Genomic DNA, 22,312 nt, shown 5'->3' with positions numbered 1-22,312 from the left:
AATACAAGATGCTAAGGAAGGGCTGTTCAGGGCACAGGAAGCACTGACAATGGATGATACAGTCTATAATGCTTTGGAAGGCATTGATTAATAACCAGGAGGATGCTGTTGATATAGGTATACCTAGATTACAGCTAGAGATAACTAAGGAGAGATATGGACTGGATAATAGTATAACTGGATAATAGTATAATTAGATGAATTCAGAACTGGATGAATGACCAAACCCAATGAACAGTCATATTCATTGATCCTCTTGGAAGAAAAGTCTCAGTAATGGAATTCTCTATGGATTTGTGTTTGACCTTCTGCTGTTTAACATTTTAATCAATATTTTGGTCAAAGGCAAAGATGCTATCTTATCTAATTTGCTAAAAATTAAATAGCATTCTATTTATATAGGTTTAGCATTCTATTTATATGGTTTAATATGGGTTGAACCTATTAAATGAAATGTAACAGAATAACATTAAATCTTTCTCTTGGGTTAAAAAAATTAAAAACTGCAAAACTCAATAGGAATCAACCCACTGGCTTCCAAAAAAAATAAAAAAAGTTATGATGATCTCAGGCTACATGAAGGAAAACAATATTTAGGATCAGAGATATAATGCTCCTGCAGTAATGGCTTGGCCATAGCTCTTTAGGAAGGACTGAAAAATGGACTTCTGTCTAGAAGAATGACTAGGAAAGTGAGCGATATGAAAAAGTTGACTAAAAATCATTGGAGAGTTGTCCTGTAGTAGGATGGATAAGTTGTGTTTTACCTGGGCCCAGAGTGCACAGCTAGAAGCAAGTGGAAAGAACTGTAAAGGTAAAAATTTCAACTCCATACAAGAAAAAATTTTCTAAACCCTAGAATTGTCACAAAGTGGTGTGCACTGCCTTGGAGGAAAGTATTCTCCCTCCCTAGAGGTGTTCCATAAGAAGGTAGATGATCAATTGTCAGAGATACTCTGGAGATTTTCATTCAGGGACTCAAAGAAGTCCCTTCTACAACTCTACAACAACTGGAAAAGGAATGGAAGGCAGGGAAGGAAGAGGTAAGGAGCTGTGAAGTTGGAAAATAACTGAACCCTATTCCCTCACCCCAAGGGAGGCAAGAGGGCCTCTATCAAAAATCTTATTTCTAACCAGATAAGAGCCAAAAAGAGCAGTGAACCCAATAGTGTGAGACCTGAGGAAAGCTGGTGAGCAGCCAGTCCCGGCTGATAAAGAAAGTGATTAGAACCCATATGTGAAAGAATTCACCTTGGTCAGGAAAGGGCAGTTGGTTATTAAAAAACAAAATAAAACACAAGATCTCACTCGTTGTCACAAGACTCATTCTGAACTATGGACTAATGATTTCACTTCTACTAGCCCCAGATTTCCCATCTAAAAGAGTGTAGTAGCTCTGGGAGCCATCAATATTGCATTCCTGACTCAGAGAACACAATCCATCAAAGCCCCCAAGTCTTTTTTTTTTTTTTTCAGAACTTAAGTACAACATGCTTACCCATCTTGTACTTACTCAAAATGGATTTTTTTTCAACCCAAGTGTAGGATTTTACATTTATCCCTTTCAAAAAATTGCTATTTTCCTCATTCACAAAATTATGTGAGAGCTAAAAGTGACCTTGCAGATAATTTATTCTAATCTCCTCATTCGATGAATGTCCATCGAATGGTCCAGCTAAGTTCCAGAGGAGAGAAAGTGTCTCATGTCACACCATGACAGCACTGGAACTAGAAGCCCAGCTTGTCCCATTCCCTTGTAAAGAACTTAGGCAAAACACTATCCCCATTACTATTCAATATTGTATTAGAAATGCTAGCTTTGGCAATAAGAGATGAAAAAGATTAAAGGAATTAGAGTAGGTAATGACAAAACCAAATTACCCCTCTGCAAACGATATGATAGTACACTTAAAGAACCCCAGAGAATCTACTAAAAAAGTATTTAAAATAATCCACAACTTTAGCAAAGTTGCAGGATAAAAAAAAAGGACACATAAATCCTCAACATTTTTATACATGACCAACAAAATCCAACAGCAAGAGATAATGAGAAATTCCATTTAAAATAACTATCAATGGTATAAAAATTTGGGAAACTATCTGCCAAAGGAAAGTCAGGAACTATATGAGCAAAATTACAAAACGCTTTCCACACAAATAAAGTCAGATCTAAACAATTGGGAAAATATTAAGTGCTCTTGGATAGGTTGGGCGAATATTATAAAGATGACAATACTACCTAAACTAATCTATTTATTTAATGCTATATCAATCAAATTCCCAAGAAAGTATTTTACTAACCTAGAAAAAAATAGCAAAATTCAGGAAACTAATGGGAAAAAAAAAAAAAAATCAAATGAAGGTGGTCTAGACGTGCCAGATCTAAAACTATATTATAAAGTAGTGGTTATCAAAACCATTTGATCAGTGGAATAGGTTAGGTCCACAGGACAAAATAGCCAATAACTATAGCAATCTAGTGTTTGACAAACCCAAAGACCCCAGCTTTTGGTCTAAGAATTAACTAGTTAACAAAAACTGCTGGGAAAATTGGAAATTAGTATGACAGAAACTAGGCTTTGACCCACACTTAGCACCATATACCAAGATAAGATCAAAATGGGTTCACGATCTAAGCATAAAGAATGAGATTATAAATAAATTAGAAAAACATAGGATAGTTTACTTCTCAGACCTATGGAGAAAGAAGGAATTTGTGACCAAAGAAGAACTAGAGATCATTATTGATCACAAAACAGAAAATTTTGATTATATTAAGTTAAAAAGTTTTTGTACAAACAAAACTAATGCAGACAAGATTAGAAGGGAAGCAATAAACTGGGAAAACATTTTTACAGTCAAAGGTTCTGATAAAGGCCTCATTTCCAAAATATATAGAGAGAATTGTCTCAAATTTATAAGAAATCAAGCCATCCTCCAATTGATAAATGGTCAAAGGATATGAACAGACAATTTTCAGATGAAGAAATTGAAATTATTTCTAGTCATATGAAAAGGTGCTCCAAATCATTATTGATCAGAGAAATGCAAATTAAGACAACTCTGAGATACCACTACATACCTCTCAGATTGGCTAAAATGACAGAAAAAGATAATGACGAATGTTGGAGGGGGTGTGGGAAGGTTGGGACACTAATATATTGTTGGTGGAATTGTGAATTACATCCAGCCATTCTGGAGAGCAATTTGGAGCCATGCTCAAAAATTTATCAAACTGTGCATACCTTTTGATCTATCAGTGTTACTACTGGGCTTATATCCCAAAGAGATCTTAAAGAAGGGAAAGGGACCCACATGTGTAAAAAATGTTTGTAGCAGTGCTTTTTGTTGTAGCTAAAAACTGGAAATTGAATGGACGTCCATCAATTGGAGAATGGTTGAATTGTGGTATATGAATATCATGGAATATATTGTTCTGCAAGAAATGACCAGCAGGATGATTTCAGAAAGGTCTGGAGAGTCTTACATGAACTGATGTTAAGTGAAATGAGCAGAAACAGATCATTATACTTTTCATCAATTCTGATGGATGTAGCTCTCTTCAACAATGTGATGATTTAAACCAGTTCAAATTGTTCAATAATAAAGAGAATCAACTACACCCAAAAAGAGAACTATGGGAAATGAGTGTTGACCATAACATAGCATTTCCACTCTTTTGGTCACTGTTTGCTTACATTTTTATTTTCTTTCTCAGGTTTTTTTCTTTCTTTCTAGATCCCATTTTTCTTGTGCAGCAAGATAACTGCATAAATATGTATACATATATTGTATTTAACATATACTTTAACATATTTAACATGTATTAGACTACCTGCTAGCTAGGGGAGGAGGTGGGGGAAAAGAGGGGAAAAGTTGGAAAAGTTCTGCAAGGATCAATGTTGAAAAATTATCCATGCATAGGCTTTGTAAATAAAAAGCTATAATTAAAAATAAAATTAAAAAAAGAACTTAGGCAGGAATCTTAAGGGTCACCTTGTCTAAATTCCTTTGGGGGAAAAGTTTTTTTTGACTGAGGAAAAAACTAAACAGTGGAGAATAAATGGGACAAGTCTTTGGAGAAAAATCCTATTTTTATACTCTTTTCCTTTACTGAGAGATATCAAGGAAACCTACAGAGCAGTCTTGATTGTTCATTCCACCTATTTTTATTAAATACCTACTATGCGCCAGAAATACAAAGACAAAAATCAAACCATTTTTGTCCTCAAGTTTACATTATATTACATTACATTACATTACATTACAAGGAGAGGCCAGCAGTTGGGGGATGGGTGGAAGTAAGCTGAATCTTAAAGTTGGGGACTCTCAGTGGACGTGAAGAGTATGTTCTAGGCATGGGTGATCACCTGTGCAAAAGCAGAGATGGAAGATAGAAAGTCATATTTGTGGAATAACAAATGGGTCACAAGGTGTGTTTAAGTCTTGTCAAGTCCCATCTTTTCCAGGTTTTTCCTGATTCCTCCAGCCCCTAGTGCCTCTTTCTCAGCTTCTTTCCTCAGTTACCTTGGATCTAAAAGAGCGCACATTTTTCTCCCTCCACAGAACACAGACTTGGAGAGAACAGAGATCATTTTGATCTTGTTTTTTATCTCCAGTGCCTCAGGCACATAATTGGGGCTTAATAAATACTTGTGGATTATTTGCATGAAGAAGAGCCATGTATAATAAGGTTAGATGGAGGTAGGTTGTGTAAAGTTTTGCTTCAAATGCCAAACAGAAGGGTTTGTATTTTATCCTATAGCATAATAATAATCCAAAACTCTTGGATCTTCTTGAGCTGAGGAGTAACACGGGGGCTTTTGCAATATCACTGAAAACTATGTAAAGAAAAGGTAGCAGGGGGCAATAGTACAGGTTGAGAGGTAATGCTTGGGAGCATGCCTTCTTTAACACTTTCATCCCTCTTCCCTTCAAAACCTTTTTGAGTCTTTTTTGGGATTGGATCTATTACTTTATAAGGAATTGTAGGGAACACCCCATAAGAGACCTTTTCCATCAGTTTGGATCATACCTTTTTGCCACTTTTAGTCTTAGAGAGATGACTGGGATACAGTATGCCTAAGACAGTTGTCCAGGACTATTAGAGCAGTGCACGAATCACATAGGTAGGTCTCAATCCCAGGCCTTCAGTTCTCTATTGATTTTGTCTGTATCTCTGCTTTCTTCATTAGATTTTTTCTTCCCTCCATCTTAGAAGGAGAGGTGGACCTCTTCTTGACAAAAACTTATGGGTTACCCTCTCACCAGAGTATGCTGGTAAATGTTTAACGGCTCACCAGATTAAAAAAATAATAAATGTACACAGAACTCGCTTTTTAAGTTTACTCTGTACCATTAAGATTTTTCTATCACTTTCTTAAGTCTAGATAACAATAAAGTCCTGATTTAGAACCTTTATAATTTTGGTGGTATAACTCCCAATTTCTTAAACTGTGATTCTAGACCCTATAAGGGTCTCATAACTAAATGTGGGGGTTGCTAACTTATGATTTATTATCAGTAAATGTTTGATTTGTATACTTCTCATATATATATATATATAGGATCGAGTAAAAATTTCTCAGGTGAAAAGGCTTAGAAGTAGAAAAAGTTTCAAAGCCCTGGTATAAAACACTCACACTGAAGATTTAAAAATGGGCTCTTACTGACTCCAACATCCTCATTCCCACTTCCCACCTCCAATATCATCACTTCAGTCTCTTTTGGGAACTTGTTCCATTCATTGGTTTGATGTTGGAAATCCTTCAATCATTCCTGCTCCTTTCTTTCTGCCTATTACCTATGCAGGAAGGGCTCTCCATCTTCCTACAAACCTTTAAAGTGATTCTACTCCCCTTCCTTCTATAGCTCATCCCTTTTACTTCCCAAAGTCTGGAGTCCTTACGGTCTCATTCCCTATTCATTGAAATCAAACTTCCACTCCTACTACTGAAACTTCTCTTCCATCACCAATATTTAATTGTCAGACCCAAATATTGTTGCTCAGTCCTTAACCTACTTTACCAACAGTATTAATAACAACAAACAAACAAACAAAAAAGACTGACTAGTTTTTTTCCTCCAAAATTTTTTGCTTTTTGAGACCCCATTCTCTTTGCTCTCTCCTCCTATTCTTTCCTTAGTTCCTCTTCCTCTTGGCATCTAAGTGTATTTGTAGGAGGAAGGGTAGGATTTCCTCAAAGCTCCCTTTGAGTTTCTATTCTATCTATACTCTCTCCTTTAGGTAGCTCATCTAGTTCCTTGTTGCAATTATCTCTATGTGGATGACACCACCAATATTTTTCATTTTGATCTTTTCTTTAAATTTCAATCCTAGAACCCAAGTTCAAATCTGATCTCAGACACTTAACACTTCCTAGCTGTGTGACCCTGGGCAAGTCACTTAACCCCTGCCTCAGGGGAAAAAAAAAAATTCAATCCTACATTTCCAACGACCCATTGGACATTTCCTAGGAAAGAATCCTACCAGTATTTCAAACCCAACATATTTCAAATGAAATACATTTCTACTTCCCAGCTCCCTGCTTCTTCTTCTTCTTCTTTTTTTTTTTTTTGGCAGATGGCATCACTTTGTAGTACTGTTCCCTCTCCCTCAGTCCCAGACATCCAAACACTTGTCAAGCCCAATGAATAATTTCCATCTTTCCTCTTCAGACTCATTGTCATGACTCTACCTAATTCATGGTCCTCATCACTTTAGGAGCTTGGCCCTCCTCCAGTTCATCCTGCATGAATTCCAATTGACAAAGGACATTTTAATTCTTTTTTTTTTTTTTTTTTTTTTTTTTTTGACAATTGTATTCTTAATGCCTAAATGGTGTATAGTATGGCCTGTTGATCTTGGACCCAGGCAGAGCAAACTTTTAAATTTTACCTCTGACACTATTAGTTTTATGAGTCCAGCAAGTTATTTAATCCTTCTCAATCTCAATTTTTCCTTTTGTATAATAGGGATAATATCAGTTACTTCACTGGATTGTTATGAAGACCAAGACTGGATGTCCTAAAGACATCTTAAACTCAACTTTTCTGAAATGGAACTCATAATCTTTTCCCTAAACTCTTTCCTCTTTCAAATTTCTGTCAAAAGCACCACCATCTTCCTAGTCTCCTCGGTTTATAATCATGGCATTATCCTTGATTCTTCATTCTCATTTAAAGCACAAATTCAATCAGTTGCTGAGGCTTGATATTTCTATATTTGATCCCTTCTCTCCACTCAGCAATCACCTTAATTCAGGCCCTTATCCCCTCTCTTTCAGATTATTACAACAGCCTCTAATTGGTCTCTGTAACTCATTTCCCCCACTTTTCAGTCCACCAGACACACTGCTGCCAAAGTAATTTTCCTTATTCCTGAATTTGACCATGCGACTCCCTTAATGAACCAAGTTTGACGGCTTCTTATCACCCCTAGGATAAATCTACATGGTTCTATTAAGCTTTTAAAGTTCTATGCCACCAGACCCCAACCTTTTCTAACCTCAATGGACACTACTGCCTCTCTCACACTCTTCAGTGTAACCAACCTGACCTTCTGTTTTTCACTAATGAAACTACATTTCCCATCTTTTTAGCCTTGTACTGTCTGACCCCCATGCTTATCATTCACTCCCTCTCACCTCCATCGGTGCACCTCAAAGAATCTCCTATCTTTCCTAAGAGGCAGCTCAGGCATCTTTGTCTGCATGAATGCTGTCCCATCCCCTTAACTACTAGTGACCTTCCCAAATTACCTTTACTTTATATGAATTTATAGCTACTGACTTTCTATATATGCTGTATACCTTTTTATGTTTAGTCAGATCTGCCATAATGCTTGTTTTGAAAATGTGAATTTGTTCCAATGCAATTGACACATTAGGGAACAGTTTGAGCATAACTTAAATTTTGAGTTTGCTTATAGATGAGACAAGAGGGCAATAAGCTACATCCATCTGCATTTGTTGTTGTAACTTTCCACATGATTTCTCTACTTCACAATGACTCACAAACTCCAACCCCTTCTAATACCCAACTCCACAAACTTCAGGTCTTTTTCAAAGTACCATGTCTAGACTTTTCGAGATCTAGTATTTCTTAAGCATTTAATACGTATAAAATTGGGCTACCATTTTTATTGGGTTCCTATGATTCAAAAAAAAAAAAAAAGTATCATTTGATCAACTGTGATGGATTTGGCTCTTTTCAACAATGTGGTGGTTCAAGGTAATTCCAATAGACTTGGGATGGAAAATGCCATCCACATATAGAAAGAGAACTATGGAGACTGAATGTGGATCAAAGCAGAGTATTTTCACATTTTTTTGGTTGCTGTTGGTTGTTTGCTTTTTTTTTCTTATGTTCCCCCTCCCCAATCGATCTGCTTTTTCTTGCACAACATGACAAATATGGAAATATGTTTAAAAGTGCAAATATTTAAATTATATCAAATGCTTGCTATCTCAAGGGGGGGAAGTGAGGAAGAAAAATTTGGAACACAAAGTTTTTACAAAAATGAGTGTTAAAAATTATCCTTACTTGTATTTGGAAAAATAAAATACATTGGAAAAATGTATCATTGTCAAAATTTGTGAATGTTATACCCCTCACCCCATTTCCTTGTAAGCCCAGTAGTAAACCCTGTAGTTTATATTTCATGATTTTTCTGGCTGCATGTCTCATTATACAAGAACTGACAGTACTTGTTTCCTCCATTGAAATGTAAACTCACTGTGAGTGAGGATTGTTTCATTCTTTGTACTTTTATCCATGTGATTAGTTCAGTTCTTGGCACATAGTAGGTGCTTAATAAATGCTTGTTGATTAAATGAAGATAATGTATGTAAAGTCCTTTGCTAGTCTTAAGGTGCTTGTACTGTTCCCTCTCTCTAAGTCCCAGACGTCCAAATACTTGTCAAGCCCAGTGAATAATCTCAATGTTGTCACTCAATAAGCATTTATTAAATATTTACTTATTAGCAAAGCACCAGAGAGACAAAGAAAGATACCCTCCTGCTCTCGAACTCAGTCTAAGTCTACTATGTGCCAGGTATTTTAACATATAAAAAAACAAAAACAAAACAAAAAAAGAAAAAGAAAAAAAAGACAAAGCAAAACAAAAAAAAATGAAACAATTTCTGCACTCAAGTAGCTTATATTCTAAAATCTGAGGTATTATTATGATGTCAGTTAACTACTCAGAAACTTTCAAGGCCTTCTCATTGCCTAGCAAATGTTACAGGCACCCTAACCTCTTACATAAGGTCCTCTGCAATCTACATAAAGAATGCATACTCTGGAGGCCTATTGGGCTTGCCATTTCTTGACTTTGGCTCTCCAGATTTGCACTTGGAATAGATTCCTTTCATTTCTGAATAGTGACTTCCTTCAAATATCTCTTTTACCATGGTTTCTTCTCTGACACTCCTTAGCCCTATCCATGATCCCTCCCTCTTTAATCTAGGGTTCAGCTTGACCTGAGTACTTAGCACTTTCTAACTTGTCTCACCACATAGCAAGCATTTAATATGTTTGAACTGAATGGTTGAGCTGAACTGCAAGTTCCTGAAGAACACAGGCTGATTCAGTCAACTTTGTAAGCACCAACTTCAAGGAAGGGTCTATCTACAAGTTACATAGTAGGTACTTAATAAGGGTATGTTGAACTGTTCTCAGGGAGAAGGCTCTGTAGGAAGCCAGAAGATTGGAGGGGGAAAGGATCTCTCATAAGCATCAAAATTACCCCCAAGGGGCCTTATTTTTAAAAGAAGCCACAGGAGGGCCCTGGAGAAAGCAGGTGCCAGGTGTTTCACTTTGTTCTCTCCCCATTTCCCTCCCTAATGCTCTAGTCACTGAACTCCTGGCCCCAGCCCAGTGTGCCACCCTCTGTGTTGACTTGCCCAGGCCTGTTTCCCACCCCCAGGGAATGTCAGCTTGTGCTCCTTTTGTGCTAGCTTGGCATACCTTCTGTTCCCGGTTTCCCTGGCAGGTTCAAACTCTCTAGCTGGGGTTAGCTGACCATAAGGTTATGGGGACAGGGGCTTGTGACTGGTAGTGAGAAACAGATTTCAAGAATAACCAATGTAGTCTGTGGAATGAAGCAGGCAAACAATGGGCACCAGTGCCCATTCTAGTGCCTACAGTAAGGATAGGAGTGGTATCAAGGTTGGGCCTCAATAATTCCTGGGAAGGAAAGGAGGATGACATAATGGAAAGCAAAAAAGTGTGAAATGGTCATCTATTATTACAGCAATAACAGTTGCAGGGAAAAAAGGCAAAGACAAAGAGTAAATCTAAAATAGACAAAGGGAGACACAGGTGAAACTGAGAAAATGGGAGGAAATCATGTTTAATGAACAATCAAGAAACAGAAAAAGACAGTTAAGCTGTGATGGAATGGAGCTGGATTCAGATCTTGCCTTAAGTACTTAACTGGGTGGTCTTTTCTTTCTATGTCTCATCAGTAAAATGAGGGGATTGGGCAGACAAGATTATAGCTTGTTTTCAACTCTAAGAGACACTACAAAGAGAGAAGGAAATATACAACCTCTCTTTTTTCAGTAAATTAAACATGAATGACCATTGCTGAGACCTATTAAAGACTTAAGTTTACAAAGGCTAAAGCCTCCCATGAATCCAGGGCCATCTTCAGTCATCTTGACTTACATCCATTAGACCCAGATGGCTCTGGATGACAAAGTGAGACAGATGACCTTGCACAGCCTTTCCACACTTAAATCCAATTCACTTTCATGTCATGGTATCAACTCCTTGATATTATGGTCCTCTTAGAAAATGAAGGACAAACAACAATTGAATGCAATGGTTTGAAAAAACTTCCTGCTTAGTGGAAGAACAATTTGCTGTGCACCCCGCCCCCCCCAAGATGCTTGATACCAGGAAACCTCAAGTTCATCTCCACACCCCACTTAGGAAGTGACCAGTTGGCCCCTCCTAGGATCATGAATCAGTAGACATTACTTAACTATTAAAAGGGTTTCTCTTTTTGGTTTCTTCCTCCATGTACCTTTCAGATAGAAAGTAGTAGGATTTTTAGAGTTCTGGTTACACACTCCCTGATCTCTAAAAATATAATCACAGACTCATAAAATAGCAATAGTCAAGGTTGGAGTGGAATTGAGAATTAGTGCTATTGCCACTAGCAAAGCAATGTAGACATGCAAAGAACAAAGAACGGAATAGTCTAAACTGTGCTTTGACCAAGAGATTCTACTTCTAGGAACTTGGTGCCTCAAGTATTGTTTAAAAAAAAAAAAAAGAAAGGCTCAGCAGGATGAATACAGAGAGGCTTGGAGAGACTTGCATGAACTGATGCTAAGTAAAATGAGCAGAACCAGGAGATCATTCTATACTTCACCAACAATACTATATGATGATCAATTCTGATGGACGTGGCTCTCTTCAACAATGAGATAATCCAAATCAGTTCCACTTGAGCTATAATGAACAGAATCAGCTATACCCAGAGAAAGAGTGTGGGAAATGAGTGTGAACCACAACATAGCATAACTCTTTCTGTTATTTTGCTTGCATTTTTGTTTTTTATTCTCAGGTTATTTTTACCTTCTTTTATAAATCCAATCCTTCTTGTACAGTAAGATAACTGTATAAATATGTATACATATTTTGTATTTAACATATTTAACATGTATGAGACTACCTGCCATGGGGGGGGGGGGAAAGGCTCTATACTGTTGCACTAAAAAGAACTGAAAATAAATTGATCAGAAGTGGCTAGCCAAATTTGCGGTACAAGCATGTCATGGAACATTATCAGCCTGTAAAAAAATGACCAACTTACGAGAAACAATGAAAAGATTTATATAAACTGATACAAAGTGAAATAAAGAGAATCAGGAAAACATGAGCTAGTTTACACAATGAAGACAATAACATAAATGGAAGGAACCAGTACTCTAAAACAAATTTGGTCTTTAAAAAAAGGTGTGAAGAGTTTTGCAGAGGCAGGGGTCTATGGGAGGACCACAGCAAGTCAGAATTTTTCAGTTTTGGTTTTGCTGGTTTTCTCTTCCTTTCCTGTCTCCATTTTATTAAAAGGGTGGCTCTTTGGAAAAGGAAGGGATACCCAGGCAATAGAGGTAGGACAAAGGATAAAGATTTTAAAAATCTATTTTTTAAAAAATCACTTAAGTTTGAATTTTCTTATTATCAGGGATAATAAAATTACTCACATTCCAACAGAGATTTCTTTATAACTACCCAGCAAGAGGGTAATGTGACTAGGAATGCAAAAGCCCTATTGAATCTGTTATTGTCTTAGGGTGGTTGTGACTTGTCCAAAAACATATAGCGAAAGTGAGGTCTAGTCTGGGCCTCAGGACTCCTGACTCACAGGTTGAGGGCTCATTCTTAGCACCAGCTTGCCTTCTTGGATATTCCCGGAAACCTAGAATATTTTTTCCCAGGGGCCTCAGCCCAAAAGCCTTTTCGGCTCTCTCCCCCCTCTCCCTTTTCCCTCCCACAGTCGCTATTGAAATTCAGGATTAGAATGCAACTGCCCAGGAGAGGAAAAAAAGCTTGAAGGAACAAGGGGGCGGGACAACTAGGTTTAGAGATTTTCCTTAGCACAGGTTCAACCATATCAGGGATTGATTTTAGGATTTAGAGCAGAAAGAGACTTGGGAGAGCGCGACCTGTTTTTACAAACTAGGAAACTGAGGCTCTGGGAAGTAACTAGTCCTAAGAATTTTTTTTGGGGGGGGGGAGCGCTGAAAAGGAGGGAATTGGCTGGAGGAAAGAGCCAAGAAGGGAGAGGCTGAGAGCTCAAAAGTGCTCAGCCATAATTGTGTCCTAGGGCTATTTTATTTTTCCCTTAGGGTCTCAGTTTCTCTAGCTGTAAAATGGGGCAGGACTACCGACAGGATTTCGGTCTTTTTTCTGTTCTAATAGTTCGGAATTCTAATTACAGAGGGTGTTTGTGAGTGTGTGTGGCCCTTTCCAAGAGATCTAGGCTAAACAGCTACAAAGAGGTCAGATTATTCACCCCTCCTCCCCCTGCAATGCCCCAGGGGTTCTCCTTCCCCTTATCTAGTCCCGCACTCACCTGAAATCTCACCGCCATCATACACCCGGGAGGTCCTTCAGCTTCCCAGCATGGTGGGGGGCTAAAAACACTGGAGGGTTTCCTTTGGGACCCCAGGAAGCTGTTAACACTGCTGTACGGGAGGGAGGACTGGGGGAAGGAAACTTGGCGCAGGGAGCCCAAATTCTCGTCCCTGTCCGTCTCAGTCTCAGCTACTACACCTGCTCCTCTTCCTCCTCCGCCCCGGACCGGGGTACCTTGCTCCGCCCCCAGTAGGAGCCAGAGACACGCCTTCAAGATGGCCAGAGCCCTTCCCCAGCCCCGGGGCCGGCCCTAACTTTGGCACCTGTACTCGGAGCGGATGGAAATTCCAGGCCAGGTTTTCTCTTTGCTACTGGCCCAGGGCCAGGGGAGGGGGTGGGGTGGACCAGCTAGAAGAAAGAGTAAGTGCGGAGCCAACCGCTAGACCCACCTGAGATTCAGCCCCGCTTCCCTCAGGGAAGTCTCCCACTAGCCAGGTCCCCGCTCACCCTCGCCCCGCTGTGAGATCAGAGCGTGGGGGCTTGGGTCTTTGCTGATGTTTGACCAGAGTGGAGAGCGGGCGGTTTGTCTTTGGGGATTTTACAGAAGGGTCTAATCACCATGCTAGAGTTTTGCTTTGGCCTTGAATGGCTAGGAAACAAGCTAAATTCAACCCTTTCGTCTTGAAAGGGAGAAAGAAACGGAGAAAAGGAGGTTAAAAGGGAAGTGACTTGTTCCTTTAGTAGATTCAAAGAGCCAACCTAATTCCTCAGTGAGTTTCATCAACATCCTTTAAACACTTTCCCTTGGCCCTCATCTCCCCACCCACTCTTTCATTCATTACTCAATCCCTTGCTTTCTGCTTTCTAACATCTCTCAACTGAAAGAGCACTTTCCAGGACTACTAGAGGCTTAGTCCAATCAATAAGGATTTTTTTGGTTGTTTATATTCAGTCAAGTCCGATTCTCAGTGATCGCATTTGGGGTGTTCTTGGCAAAGGTGGTTTGCCATTTCCCGGTCCGATGTGGACTATTTTATAGAAGAGGAACTGAAGCTAACAGGAGTCGTGACTTGGCTAGGGTCACTTAGCAAGTACCTGTTGAAAAGTCACATTTGAACTCAGATCTTCCTGCCTCCAAGGCTGATGCTACGGGGAAAAAAAGGTAACAGTCCCAGCCCCAAAGGAGTTATGTTCTTGGAGGGGGAGGGGAAGAAGAGAACTCCCCCAAAGATAAGTAAATACACTATTGCTATGTAAGCGGGTGTGGCACTAGTAGCAAGGAGTGGATTGGTTAAATCTGAAAAGAAGTGGCACTTTGAACAGAGCTTGGAATTAAGCTATGGGTTCGGAGACGATAACGTGGCAGAAGTAGGGGTTTTGAGAGCCGCACCAAAAGTCAAACCAGAGTTCAAATCCAGTCTCAGACACTTATTACCTGTGTAATCACGAGCAATTAACTATTGCCTCAGTTCAACATCTATAAAATGGGATAATAATATTTACTTCCCAGGTTTGTTATGAGAGATTTACAAAGTGCTTTTCAAATCATAAATGCTACATAAAACTATTATTACTCTTTGGAACTATGCCCAAAAAGTTATCAAACTGTGCATACCCTTTGACCCAGCAGTGCTACTACTGGGCTTATATCCCAACGAAATACTAAAGAGCGGAAAGGGACCTGTATGTGCCAAAATGTTTGTGGCAGCTCTTTTTGTTGTAGCTAGAAACTGGAAGATAAATGGATGTCCATCAATTGGAGAATGGTTGGGTAAATTATGGTATATGAATGTTATGGAATATTATTGCTCGGTAAGAAATGACCAGCAGGAGGAATACAGAGAGGCCTGGAGAGACTTACAGTGAAATGAGAAGAACCAGAAGATCACTGTACACTTCAACAACAATACTGTATGAGGATGTATTCTGATGGAAGTGGAAATCTTCAACATAAAGAAGAGCCAACTCACTTCCAGTTGATCAATGATGGACAGAGGTAGCTACACCCAGAGAAGAAACACTGGGAAGTGAATGTAAATTGTTAGCACTAATATCTGTCTGCCCAGGTTGCATGTACCTTCGGATTCTAATGCTTATTGTGCAACAAGAAAATGGTATTTACACACATGTATTGTACCTAGACTATATTGTAACACATGTAAAATGTATGGGATTGCCTGTCATCGGGGGGAGGGAGTGGGGGGGAATAATTTGGAAAAATGAATACAAGGGATAATATTATTTAAAAATATATAATAAAAAATTATTAAAAAAAAACTATTATTACTCTAACCTTCTATGCTTTACCCTTCTAACCCTAATTTTGTGACTTATTTCTACGTGCTCCCTTACTTTTTCGAGCTGATATTCAATTCTGAATTGACTTTCTTTCCTTTCCCTTTTTGATTTCATAATTAACTAACTTAACTCCATAGTTGTCTTCTTGGAGATCCCTTGGTTGCCTCTCCTATGACTCCTCCGTGCCTTGATTATAAGTCAATAAACATTTATTAAGCACCTTCTATGTGCCAGCCACTGTGTTAATTTAAGGATACAAAAACAGGCAAAAGACAACCCCTGCCCTCAAGGAGCTCACAATCTAGTTGGGGACACAACAAAAAAATATGCATAAACAAGATATGTATGTATATGAATACAAGTATATAAAAGACATATGTATATATAGTAATAAAAATGAATAGAAAATACTTATAATTAAGAGGGGTTGTGAAAGGTTTCCTGTAGAAGTTGAGATTTAAGTTGGGACTTGAAGTCAGGAGGTGAATATAATAAGGAAGAATATTCCAAGCACGGGCAACAGTCATGCAAAGGTAGAGTTAGGAGATGGAGTGTCTTGTTCCCGGAAATAGCAAAGAGAACATGTAGCAGAGTAAGCCACTAGAGCCTGGAAAGGTAGAAAGGAGCTAGGGTATGAAGAGCTTTGCACATAAACCAGATAATTTTTGTATTTGATGCCAAAGGTGAGAGTCATAGAAGTTCACACACTAAGTGTATTTGTTGGGGGTGCTGTTGCTGTATGGGGGTGACATGACTGGATCTCTTTAGAAAAATCAGGATGGATTGGAGTGAGGAGAGACATGTAGCAAACAGACCCACCTGCACGTCATTGTAAAGGTCCAATTGTCTCAGCAAAAAGAGAGAGAGAAAGAGAAATGATGATGTCACTAAGTGAAGTGGTGGAAAGGAAGAGGCCCAGTATAGAGCCCAGTGGACCACCTAGGATTAGTGGGTGTGAGCTAGATGAGGATCCAGCAAAAGAGATTGAGACAGAGTGGTCTAAAAGATAGCAGAACCAGGAAAGAATAATGCCCTGAAAACCTAGAGCAAAGAGGGTATCAAGGAGAAGAGATTCAACACTGTGCCACCTAGTTGCACCTTTTCCTCTCTTTTTAAAGCCAAAATCCTAGAAAAAGCTATTTGTTTGTTTGCAAAGTATAAAGGAAATAATATAGTTTTCTTTACAACGATGTATGAATAAGTTCATTATGGAAGCTGAAGTTATAGGGCCTTGACCTTTGGACATCTTCACAGAGGAATCAATCTTGAGATTGGCAGGAGAGAATAAATTATACCCTTTGGGCCCATCAGGCAATTGAGTAGTAGAAGGTTAGAGTTTAATGTTGGTTTCGGTGTTGAAGATAATTGTGGAAGAGGACTCCTACACTTTTGCCCCAGGGGATTTTTTGGTCTTCAGAGTTATGTCCACTATAGGAGGGGAACAGAGACACTTTCCAGACAGATATGGCTATAGTCACTATGTCACCAGAACAAATGACTGATAGAAAACACTAACTAACTGCACTTTCAGTTTACAGAATCCTTGCCTCTGAGATCTGTACTGATCTCAATCTATAGCCCTGCCTGGTTTCAACTCCACACAACAAGTTGCCACTCCCAGAATTAGCTCATCACTTCTAAATTTGACACCCTGCTGCTAACTCAAACACCATTTCCCTTTAGCCTCCTCTGTCCTCTGAATAGCAAGAACTGGAGAGCAGATTCCTTCCTTTATGGGGGCAGAAACTGGATTCTGCTCATCCCACTTTGCATCAGATGCCCTTCCTGGTTTCAATTCCATGGAACAAATATCCCTAAGATCAGGTATCCCTGATGTCCCATCCCTTTCCCAGTTTTCCCATTTCCTTTAGCATATAAACTCTCTGAGAGCAGGGAAGTCTTTCTTTTTATTAATTGTACCTGTAGGACTTAGCACATAGTAGGTAATTAATAAATATTATTGGATTGGATTACCTTCCAGTTAATCAACTAGCATTTAAAAAGTACCTACTATGTGCCAGGCATTGGGCTATACATTGTTTCCCCATTAGTGTGTGAACTCCTTGAACACAGGAGATCGGGGTTTTTGTCTGTGTATTCCCAAGGCACATAAATATTTAATAAATGTTTGACTGAATTTTCTTTCTTTCTATTAAGTGTCTGAGGCCAGATTTGAAGTTAGGTCCTCCTGACTTTAGGACTAGTGCTTTATCCACTACACCAACTAGTTGCCCAGATTGAATTTCTCACTTCCTTCAAGACCCAGTCCAAGCATTGACTTTCTACATGTGGTCTTTCCTGAGTCTTCCAATTGTCAGTGCCTTCTCTCCCTAAATACCATTAAAAAAATTTTTTTTTTTAATTTTGCCTCTGGATCCCTACCCTCTAGGGAGTTGAACTCTGGCAGGGTAGCAGATGCAAAGAGAAGTGATCTGAGTCTACTTTCTGCCCTCCATAAAGGAAGGTATTAGGAGGAGTTTGTAAATCTGCCCTCTAGACTTCCATTCAGAGGAGAGAGGCTTAGGGAGGTCGTGTTAGTCAAAGGTTTGAGTTGGAAACAGTGATAAGTTTAGAAGTGATGAGCTTATCCTGGGAGGAATTTGGAACAGAATGGAAATGGATCATATGTTCATACATTTAGAATTGGGAAAAAGCTTAGAGATTATCTAGTCACTTTACTGATGGTATTAAAAAGTTAAATGACTTGTCCAATGTGTAAATAGCAGTCCAGGAATTTAGTTTTAAGTCCACAGATTCCAAAAAATACCCCAGGTAATGAAATAACGTCTGATATGGGAAACAACAAAAAGCTCAGTTGGCTGGAATTTTCAGTTTGTGAAGAGGAAAATGGTATAATAAACCTAGAAATGTAGGCTGGAGCTAGGTAGGAAAGGGCTTTAGAGGATAAATAGAGTTTGTATATTTTACCAGAGGAGATATCAGAGTATTCCAAGAGAAAATAACATGATCAGACCAGTATTTTAGGAATGATCATTTTGTCTGAAGGACTGGAGAGACTAGAGTGCCTAGAAGTTGAGAAATCCACTAGGAGGATTCTTAGTGCAAAGAGTTCAGGTAAGAGGTGATGAGTGTTTGAATAGAAATGGAATCCATGTAAGTAGAGATGAGGAAACAGGAGAGATTTGAAATCAGGATGGAAATGCCTCATTGGGGATGAGAAGATTGTGGAATCCAAGAGGACCCTTTAGCAGGTCAGAGAGGCAGTGAGTACTTTACATATAGATCAGCTTAAAGATGATAATGAAATTCATAGAAGAACTAAGATCACCAAGAAAAAGGGGTTAGACTGAAAGGAGAGTCAAATATGGATAGTTTTCCTCAGTCCTCATTTCTCTTGAAACTATATTATTTTACTGATGCTGAGTGAAGTGAGCAAGAAACTGGAAACTGAGTGGATGCCCATCAGTTGGGGAATAGCTGAATAAGTTATGGTATATTAATGTAATGGAATATTGTTGTTCTATAAGAAATGAAGAACAAGCTGATTTCAGAAAAGCGTGGAAAAACTTACATGAACTGATGCTAAGTAAGGTAAGCAGGATTAAGAAAACATTATACACAGTAACAACAAGATTATTTAATGATCAACTGTGATGGATATGGTTCTTCTCAAAAATGGGGTGATTCAAGACAATTGACTTGGAATGAAAAATGCCATCCACATCCAGAGAGAACTATGGAGATTGAATGTGGATTGAAGCACGATGTTTTCACTTTTTTGTTTGTTTGCTTTTTCCTTCTCATGTTTTTGTTTTTGCACATGACAAATATGGAAATATGTTTCAAAGGATTGAACATGTTAAACAATGTTCAGATTATTTACTGTCTTGGGTAGAGAAAGATAAGGAAGAGAGGGAAAAAATTTGGAACACAAAAGTTTTACAAAATGAATGTTGAAAACTACCTTTACATGAATGGAAAAATAAAATTCTATTTTAAAAGGTATCATTTTATTTCATGCAACAAGATGCTTTTTTCAGGATAAGTTCATCCCTTATAGGAACCTGTTGACCAAACACTCCTTTTGGGTACTCTTTTTTTCCTGAGATTTCATGGTACTGTTTTCTCATGCTTTTACTCTTACCAGCCTAGTTAGATTGTCTCAGTCTCCCTCTCATTAGCATCATCTGTTTCTCTCCCGTGGCATCTTCTTTCTTTCTGCCATAGCTCCAATACAAGGCTTTGTATCACCAAATTTTGTACACTCCCAAGTGCATGTCCCACAGGGAAAGAGGCTAGACCTGTGATCTCACTGGTATAGGGAACAATTCAGATCATTATGTTCCCTGAAGATGGTCTTTAGGGAGTTTCCTAAATCATAAGTGACTTGCCCAGGATCATACAAATCATCATCATCATCATCATCATCATCATCATCCAGAAGTGGATATTGAATCCAGGTTTCCAGATTGGCTCAAACTATTCAAAACCTATTACCCTTATCCAGCCCCAACTTTTCTAACTTCCTTAATTCTGTGAAAGCCATCCCCTTACATTTCCATTCTTCTTCATTCAGACTTACAGACTCTGAATCATCCTTGACTCTCCTGTTTCTCTCCCTCTTACTCCTCATAATCAATCCATGGCCAAATCTTTGACTTCAATAACTCAAAAATTCATTTTATAACTCTCTCATCTGAATTATAGTATTAGCCTTTGGACCGGCCTCCCAGCCTCAAGTCTCTCCCCTCAACCTCCACCTGCCAAATTTCTTAAGTGCAGGGCTGACCACATCTCTTCCCTGCTTTAGCAGCTCTACTGTCTTTAGGCGAAAATATAAACTTTTACTTGGCATTAAAAATACTTCACCATCTGGCACAGCCCACTAGATTTACTGCACATTTTCTTCTTCTGGTCACTTTCTCTATGTTCCAGACAAATCAGCCAGTTTGCTCTTTGTCAAGATGTCCCCCCCTCCCCTCTGTGGTTTTGTACAGGTGTTCCCTGACTCAAAGACTGGAGGGTGGGAGCAAAGCCCTGTACTACATTCTATTCAAATCCATCCAGAATCCCTAGCTTCCTTCAAGGCTCAGCTTGACAGCTATCTCCTGCACAAAGCTTATTCTGATTCATTCCCCTCTCCCCTTTCAGTGCTCTCCTTCCCCAATAACCTTGCAAATATTTCATTGATACTTAACTATGCATTTATTTTTCACTCTAATAGAATATAAATTCCTTGAAGATAGGGACCATTTTATTTTTGTCTTGTATTCCCAGAGTCTAGTTCAGTGACTATGCTTAATAAATGAACAGAATCAAGGCCTCCTGGATGTCTTCCCACAGTATCATATAATTTCCTCATTTGTAAAAGGGCAGAAATGATATTTTACTTTCCTTCCCAAGAATGTTTGGAAGATCACTTAATGAGAATAGTGTTGGAAAAGTATAAAAAAATTCTAGTTTGACAAATTTCTACTATCATGATCTCCATGAAGTTAGCCATGGCATTCATGTCTTGCAACTGCAAGTTTGCAAGTGGTACAGTGGCACTAGGCCTGGATTTGGAGAAAACCTTGTTTGAATCATAGCTATTTTTTTCTAGCTGTAAAACCTTGAGCAAATCACCTCATCCCTGAAAAGTTCAGGTTCCTCAAAAAATGAGATAATAGTAGTTGCATTACTTCCTTCAGAAAGGCTGCTTTGAGGGGAAAAAAAAATTGATGTTGGTGGAAGGGCTATACAAATCTAAGCTGTTGTTATTTCCAACAAGATTATTTCCTAGGAGATTCACCAGAGCTGACCTGGGTCCATTCCTTAATTTCTGCTCTGTAATTCTCTCTGTAGTTAAACCCAATCATAGAATGAGAGTTATAAGAAATTTCAGGAGCCATCTAAATTAACCCATGAACAAAATGAATCCCTGGCTACATTTCTGCAATGTTAAGGTTGAGTCATCTGCATGGACCAATACCAACATCCTGTTTCTGTTGCCACAGTGAAAAATCCCCTCAGACTTGAATGAGGTCTGGGTTCTCAGGTTGGTGAGGAGCCTTGAAACCCTATGCATTACAAACTAGGTTATGTTGCTGGAGGAGAGAAGAATTTGGGAAGACATGAGCTATATTTTAAGGAATCATAAGCGGGAACTACATGAGACAAAAGAATTGTCCCAGCTGGTAGCACACTATATAGAATTCTGTGCTTGGAAGCAGTTCAAACTTGGCCTCTGATACTAGGTTTGTGATCCTGGACTTAACTCTGCCTGATTCCTTCATCTGTAAAATGAATTGGAGAAGGAAATGGCAAATCACTCTAGTATCTCTACTATCTCAAATGTGTACATACAACTAAAAATGACTGAACAGTAAATTGTCTCTAGGATAAACTATTCTTCTGGGATTTATATTTTGCTTTAAAATCCATCATTCTAGATTAATTTCTTTTCTATTATTATTATACCTTATACCCTCTAAAATCCGAATTAAACTTACCTATTTGCTGTTCTCTGTATACAACATTCCATCTCTATCTTTGTACAGGTCAGTCCCTAAGCCTGAAATGCTCACCATATTTTAGAATTCCTGACTCCCTTTTGAGACTCAATTCAAGAATACCTTTTACACATAGTCCCTGCTGATGTCCCCCATTCAATTGTTCCCCTTTCTAAAAACTATTTTATATATATAGTCTATGTATTTATTTATCCAAGTATTTGTTTGTTTTCCTTTAAAAAAAAAAAAAAAAGAAAGAAAGGAAATACCTTAAAAGCAATTAATGTTTCTTTTAAAAGTCCTTTTTTTTTTTTTTTCTGTGCCTGGAACAGAAAATGCATTTAATAGATGCTTTCTGAATCAAATTGGGGGAACAGACTAGGTGAAGCAAAATCCAAAAGAAAATAAACATAGAGATGTCATGTTAAATAAACTTAAGAATACAACCTACAAGAGGAATAATTCCCCTA

The 22,312-nt window shown here is 38.5% G+C and overlaps 1 protein-coding gene across 3 annotated transcripts in view; it reads right to left on the bottom strand.

Moving 5' to 3' along the window:
- Positions 1-22,312, bottom strand: part of TJP3 (tight junction protein 3) — a 61,291-nt gene that overhangs the window by 27,709 nt on the left and 11,270 nt on the right. Inside the window, exon 1 of one of the 3 annotated variants that reach the window (XM_074307713.1) lies at positions 13,091-13,326. The exons of 1 other annotated variant lie outside the window; for it this stretch is intronic. In XM_074307713.1, coding sequence (XP_074163814.1) covers positions 13,091-13,111 — 21 coding nt within the window. In that variant the 5' untranslated portion in view covers positions 13,112-13,326. Of the gene's footprint in view, positions 1-13,090; positions 13,327-22,312 lie in introns of those variants that run through there. One more of the 3 variants, XM_074307702.1, reaches the window with a different exon arrangement.

Source organism: Sminthopsis crassicaudata, chromosome 1, assembly GCF_048593235.1.
Source record: "Sminthopsis crassicaudata isolate SCR6 chromosome 1, ASM4859323v1, whole genome shotgun sequence".
NCBI lineage: Eukaryota > Metazoa > Chordata > Mammalia > Dasyuromorphia > Dasyuridae > Sminthopsis > Sminthopsis crassicaudata.
Note: the sequence above shows the minus strand (reverse complement) of the source record. Positions and strands in the feature narration are given on the sequence as shown.